Source organism: Asterias rubens, chromosome 10 (genome assembly GCF_902459465.1).
Source record: "Asterias rubens chromosome 10, eAstRub1.3, whole genome shotgun sequence".
NCBI lineage: Eukaryota > Metazoa > Echinodermata > Asteroidea > Forcipulatida > Asteriidae > Asterias > Asterias rubens.
Genome location: NC_047071.1, coordinates 9,364,574 through 9,371,581, shown reverse-complemented (window position 1 = coordinate 9,371,581; position 7,008 = coordinate 9,364,574). Strand labels below are relative to the sequence as shown.

General features: G+C 42.0%; 1 protein-coding gene across 3 annotated transcripts; it reads right to left on the bottom strand.

Moving 5' to 3' along the window:
- Window positions 1-256: 256 nt before the first annotated feature.
- Window positions 257-5,176, bottom strand: LOC117295907. 3 transcript variants are annotated; one of them, XM_033778698.1, is made up of 3 exons: window positions 4,753-5,176; window positions 2,002-2,104; window positions 257-1,353 (listed from the first exon to the last, which is right to left on the bottom strand). In XM_033778698.1, the coding sequence occupies exons 2-3, from the start codon at window positions 2,066-2,068 to the stop codon at window positions 608-610; spliced, it is 813 nt and encodes a 270-aa protein (XP_033634589.1). In that variant the 5' UTR covers window positions 2,069-2,104; window positions 4,753-5,176; the 3' UTR covers window positions 257-607. The 3 variants fall into 3 exon arrangements, with proteins under 3 accessions (XP_033634589.1, XP_033634588.1, XP_033634587.1); XM_033778697.1 differs by lacking the exon at window positions 4,753-5,176 and adding an exon at window positions 3,946-4,120; XM_033778696.1 differs by lacking the exon at window positions 4,753-5,176 and adding an exon at window positions 3,951-4,120.
- Window positions 5,177-7,008: the final 1,832 nt, after the last annotated feature.

Below are 7,008 nucleotides of genomic sequence, written 5' to 3'. Positions count from 1 at the left end.
AAATAATTTACAGGGTTTACAGAAGGTAATGGTGAAAGACTTCTCTTGAAATATTAGTCCATGAAATGCTTTACTTTCTGAGAAAACGGTAAAACAATATAAATTCTCGTTAGCGAGAATTACGGATTTTGTATAAACACATGCCATGACACGGCGAAACGCGCGAAAACAGGAGTGGGTTTTCCCGTTATTTTCTCCCGACTCCGATGTCCGATTGAGCCTAAATTTCCACAGGATTGTTATTTTATATATAAGTTGTGATACACGAAGTGTGGGACTTGGACAATACTGTTTACCGAAAGTGTATAATGGCTTTAAGAAAAGTCGATGAACGCCACTCACCAACGTTGGTAATAATAAGGCCAGAACTTACGGTGGAAAACCATATCATTATGAATTATTGTCGAGTGAAAATCAAGTGAAAATTTGTCGAGTTCGACACGGCAAAAGTGCGACCTTTGCAAGTTTGTGTAGGGGGAGCGTCTAGACTTGATATCCAGACTGATATCGCAGTTATTTTCTCTGCATCCGCCTCGCAAAAAAAAAAATGGTATCCCCCCAGACTTTAAACTGGCTCCCTGTTTTGCAGTTTTTTTTAATGTTTATTCTATAGTTTTGAAATTGATGTAACCTTATCAAGGTTTAGAGTGTTGAGATATTTTACTAAGCAATCTTCGTACTCTTCCGGAAAATTACGAAGGCACTCGGCGTGATGGGAACCGTCAAATTGTTTAAAGTGAGGCACGTTACCCGTGCGGACTTTCCACAAGTCGATCAATCTCTCCATGGATTCTGTCTTACACATGGGATCCTGAGAGGAGTAGATACACAAGACGGACGTCTTGAAAGGGTTGTTCCAGAAGATGTCAATGAATCTGTCATAGTGTGCCACTGTGTAACTACGAGTGAGATAGAAGTACAGCGAAGTGGCCGAGAAGATTACCTGCCGGAGGAGCCATGATTTAGCCAGTATCTGAGACAGCCCGTATCTCTGCTCCTTCAGCGTACCAATGACGATGCTGTCGAACACTTGGCCGTGAATTCTCGGTTGCAGCTTTCTGAACTCCCGGCTGTGCTCCATGACACGGGCTAGCAGCACCGAGTAGATGTAAGCACCAATAGAAAAGGCATGCACAACAATCGGTGACGCGTCAGTTTTCGTGATCAAATAATTGGATATTTCAGCTGCAACGGGGACAGCAGTCTGAGGCCACATGTAGAGTTTAGGGTGAGTGGCGTATGCTGTTATGACATTGAAACCCTGCCGTGCGTAGAGTGTACGGAACCGATCTAGAGCCCTCTCGGTGGCTGTAGCCCATGGCATGAGTAATACTAATGGAGTATTGGTATCATCTAAAAAATAAAATATAACATACGGTCTTTAAAAAGTAAACCATGAATTTAAAGGCACTGAACACCTTTCACAAAACAATCACTGGAGTATATTTAACACACTTTGCTTGTTCTGTATTCTTGTTGGCTGAAACACGGTCACGTGGGATGAACTATATAATTGACTGGTGTACGTCTATTCCTCGAGGGACTTTGAGTGACCAGTAGAGCGACCTATAGGCCCCTCCTCGTGTCACTCACGGTCATGTGGGATGAACTAATAATATAATCTAGTGATTTTGCGGGAACTAGTACCCGAGCGGGCACTAGTGTTTGATAATAGTGCCCGGCTACAGCGCCCTCTTCTTGACTTGAACCGTCAACAGCAACTACAAAACTTCATTCGTTTTCCAGATTTCTGTTCTTATTTGACATTTAAGACCGAGCTGTGTTATAAAATACATATTGACTGGCGTAGTTCGGTAACTAGCGTACGTCTATTCCCCCTTGGGCTTGTGAGTGACCAGAAGAGGGGCCTATTTCCCTACGCCTAAAGTCCCTCGGGGGAACAGACGTGCACTACGTACCTCATTGCCAGTCAATGTACGATAAGTCTGACATTATCACGTGTATATTCATTGAGTGTGGCCACAATGCAAATTAACATACCTTTGTACTTGTGTAGCCGCAACAAAGGTGAAAAATTCACTATCGTTGGCTCCACTATTTTCGTCATTGTTGCTGTAGAAGTTGACGTATGGGCGCATGATAACTGAAAAGAGTTGACAGAGCCACTAAATAGTCAGTTTGTTAGATGATGTATATACCACTGTGCATCAGTATTGTGTACAATACATTGTTACGGTATCACTCAAATGTTGTACCTGCATGTATACATGATGTGAGCAGAAGTGATGTTTCGAAAGGGAAGTTTCGGCGGCCGTGAACGTGTTTGGTTAGTAATGATGACTATCCTACCTCCATGATCCATATAAAGTGCCATACCAACTAGACCACCGAGATTGCCCGGGGCAGGTTGAATCCTATGTTTTAGCAGCGGGTACTGCAAACGATTTAATGGTAAATTTGCATGCGGGATTTGGTCTTACCATATAGCCTCCAATACAGGGTGTCTCAAAAAAAGGGGGGGAAATGGTTTCCGGAAAAGGTTATATGTATGAACTGCATATGGACTCAACTTTTAAATGACACCAACAACATCTGAAAATAACTCATGCTTGGGTGAGCACTTCTAACTTTTGTAAAGGGTATGAACGTGAGGTTGCGCAGGAATTAGCAAGCATGCACACAGTATATTTTCCTGAACAAATCCACTGTGTACAAACACATGCTTCCAAACACACACGACCCCAAGTGGAATATTCATGAGGGAACCATAATTCATTAAAAATTAGCGCATTCTTTGCCATTGATAAACCCGAATGCATACAAAACAAGTCTCTAGTACGTACACATGTACTGCACGGATGAACTTTGAAATGTCTTCAGCCGTCGATTTCACCAAACTCTTCCTAACTTAGGATTAATCTTTTATAAGTAGTGTCTGAAAAACCTTTAAGTGACATAATATGTTGCCTTGGATCGGTCGAGTTTGTCAGTATGAAAAGCGTTTGAAACCGTTTGTTATAAATGCAAAACACATGCCTCCCTAAGATAGTTTCCTTTATACGTCGTGAACGAAAACGGCACGCCAATATATTTTATGGAGTCAATTATATATGACTCCACTAAATGGCCGACCGTGTCGGTTCGCAAAGTAAAAGCAAACCACGCAATTACGAGGCAAGTTTGTGTGAATTGTTATATTCTACATCTTTCTGGGGTGGATTTCACAAAGGTAGTCCTTACTTAGGACTAGTCCTAGGAGATATACAAATTGCATGGATATAGTCCAAAGTTAGGATGAGTAACTGGTTCTAACTCGAGATAAGACTACTCCTAACTCTTTGTGAAATCCACCCCTGAACCATTTGCATTCCACAACAAACGGTATAAAACGCTATTCTTTCATTGCCACAGATCAACTCGCTCGATCTAAGACACTGTGTGCGTTTTTAAGACCCATTGCATAATCGCAGATGACACAAGTTTAATGTATATACTGATAAAAAATGTACATGTATTGTACTAGACTGCAGCTTCACAGAACCTTTTATCGTTTAACCACGATCCTTTGGCTTTAAAGGCAGTGGACACTGTTGGTAATTACTCAAAATAATTATTAGCATAAAACCGTTCTTGGTGACGAGTAATGGAGAGAGGTTGATGGTATAAAACATAATGAGAAACGGCTCCCTCTGAATTGCCAGAAAGAAGTAATTTTCCACAAATTTGATTTCGGAACCTCAGATTTAGAGCTTGAGGTTTCGAAATCAACCATCTAAACGCACACAACTTCATGTGATAGGGGTGTTTTTTCTTTCATTATTATCTCACAAGTTTGATGAGCGATTGAGCTCAAATTTTCACAGGTTTGTTATGTTATGCATATGTTGAGATACACCAACTGTGAATACTAGTCTTTGACAATTACCAATAGTGTCCGTCCACTGCCTTACAGTTTAAATAAACTACACTTTAAATGATCTGTACCTCACCCTTCCTTCCTCCATGGTCTCACTATCGGGAGGAAGGAATTGTCTCTCTCCCTTCTCCACACTGAGCGATTGTCATTCTGTGCGATGGGCCATCCAGTTTCAAAATATGCTTCCTGCTGGACCTTTTGTTACCTATTTGTTTACCGCATCAGTTTGTAAAATAATCTTGATGTACATTGTACACGCACAGTTGAATGTATTTCTATTGTGATGTCTGATATAACCATGTGTGGATAAGGTTTCAAAGGTCACGCTGTGTGCAATTGTGGGTTGCAGATCGTAAAAATGGGCACTCATTTCTACCTCCCCGGATCGGTTCTACCTCCATGGTTATACACTCAACTAAAGAGTTGAATCAAACACTTGCATGAGTTCGGCAAGTGTTGAATCCAGCATTTTAAATGTTAAATCCAGCATTGTAAAGTATTCGGTCAACAATTAAAGAGCCAGTTTAACATTTAAAAAGCTGATCCAACAATTACAAGGACTTTTTTGAGAAATGTTGAATTAACACTTAAATTGTTGAATTAACTCTTATTGCGTTTGATCAAAAAATGTAAATGCTAGATTAAAAAAAAAAAGTTGGATCCAACACTTTCAAGTGAAGTCACTCACCGAACTCATGCAAGTGTTGGATTCTACTCTTTCGTTTTTAGAGTGTATCTTGAAGATAGGCCATGTGTAGAACTGAAAGTATATGTGGCATCTGACCATCAAATAGTAGTTCGTAAGCATTGTACAACAGCACTGCAGCATAAATAGTTGTTGATATAAAGCAAAATCAAAGAAAATGTAATCTTACCCATTGAAGCACAGAAAACCAATCACGACGCACTCGTGGTAGGCCTACTCGTAGTCTTCTTGATAACTGATTGTTAACACATCCACGTGGTACCCGCAGTAACCGACGAAACCCGTAGATAAACACGGTAATTTTTTATATCGCAAACACAAACATTCCGCCCCAGTGCTCACATTCATGACATAGGGAGATTAGGCAGTCAAAACATGCAACAATATACACTGATAGTTCATACCTCCATGGTACAAGCATGGCGGAAGGAAACACATGTGCACACCCCACACGTGGCAGGCAGTCGACCAAACAGTAACCCCATAATCCCAAATCACCCCGACCATTTAAAGCACAGCTATGGAAATCTCGTGTCACTGTTACCTCATAATTCACTGGATCTGAATAACAAGTACATACATGTATCTGTATTGGGGATAAAAACAGGCGGCCCAGATGTCCTGCAACTCGTTTATCTTATCAATATATGCACCTTCTGTGAGTTACCCTCAGCAAGTGACTTTATAATGTGTGTGTGGGTATTAATGGGGCGTGCACGCGGCGTGTGAGCTATGGTAAGTTTGTCTCATCACGCTCATGTGTTATGCAATACATTTCTCCCACCGAAATCTGTGGCAAAAAGTAAAGAAAAACATAAGGTCCCAACACCAGAGGCTTCGCCGCTCGTGCTGGTCTTTTTTCGTGCGTGATATGGCCATATAGGGTCGTGCTTGACATGGGTGCCGCGTGCGCCTTGGCTAAAGGCTAGCAAGCACCCCGCTCTGAATTTACCAGGGCCCAATTTCATGGCTCTGCTTACCGTAAGCACAAAATCGGCGCTTACGGAAGCAGGGAATTCCGTGTTAACGGCTAGCGTATTTCACGGGTTAGCAGCGAATTTTGGCTTCTGCGCGTGCCTACTCCACGTTACTAGGCATTCTACGCTTACAAGGCTAGCGCAAAAAATCGGCGCTTTCAAGTAAGCGGGGAATCGTGATCGTAAGCGCAGAATTTCGCGGTAAGCAGAGCTATGAAATTGGGCCCAGGTACTAACAATCACACGTTGGACGACGAACTGCATGATACATGTGTTGGCACGGTACTGGGTACTTAACAGTACTTGATACTGTGTGGTCGAAGCATGTTTTTTCGAGGTTTTTCACCTCGTACAACGCATCCAATTTTATTTGAACACACTTTGATGCCCGTGCTTACCATAAGCACAAAATCGGCGCTTACGGAGACAGGGAATTGTGTGCTTGCGGCAAGCGTTTTCTGGATTAACGGCGAATTTTGGCTTCTGCGCGTGCGTAATCCAATTAACATTATACAAGGCTAGCGCAGAATCGGCCCTTGTAAGTCAAGCGCAGAATTCAGCGGTAAGCAGAGCCATGAAATTGGGCCCCGGTGTGGCGGTTTCAGTCTTCCGCCGTGTTCAGTTTTCCGGGTGACGTAGTCGGACATATCAGCACGTTGTTCGAACGGTTTTAGCTTTCCGGCGTGTTCAGTTTTCCGGGAGACCTGTCAGATACCGCCGCGAGTACCCTGGCGAGTACTGTAGTTCTCTCAGCAGTGACTCCAAATTGTTTATATTACGATTCTTTTCTGTGTAGTCACATAATCTCTTGCCCCATCTTTACATGTATTCATGGGTACAACTTTAGGCAGGTCACACTCTGCTTGCATAAAAAAACAACTCATGCGATCCACGCGTTTGCCGCTAGTTGTACTCGACTCGTGGACGCCGCCATGACAGCTACCGGAGGGTAACGGATGACTCATACGGCACTAACAATTGACTACTTTCGCTTGCTGTGCGCAGGCATCGCATGACGTAATGCTACCGTATTTGGTCATTCGGAAAACTGAACACAGCGGAAAGTTGAAACCGCCACACCGGTGTCTTCCGATTGGGCTGCTTGCGTAAAGAGTGGTGGACAAGACTAATCGGTCTTGGGTTGCAAAAAACATTAATATAACAACCAGTTTCGCTGGGATTTTAAAAACCTTCGATGAAATGTATTATTCAAATTTAATGCACATGCAATACATTCATTCCTTGCTCAATGATTCAATTGGTGTTCTCATGTAACATCATTTTGATTTTGGTTTCAAAATTCAAAATTAAAATCAAGAACGTTGTTTAGGGTAATAACGCATGTTATTTTATTCATCAACAAAATCATATTTTGAATTGTAATTTTTGTTTTAGCGACACATTATTTGAAGTACAAAGCACTGTAAAACAAAATAAGGCAAATAACA

What these genes read in the sequence shown, in the direction of transcription:
- LOC117295907 (XM_033778696.1), bottom strand. An exon ending in GCGGCTACACAAGTACAAAG is followed by an intron (nt 1,354 to 2,001) that starts GTATGTTAATTT and finishes TTTATTTTTTAG; the next exon opens with ATGATACCAATACTCCATTA.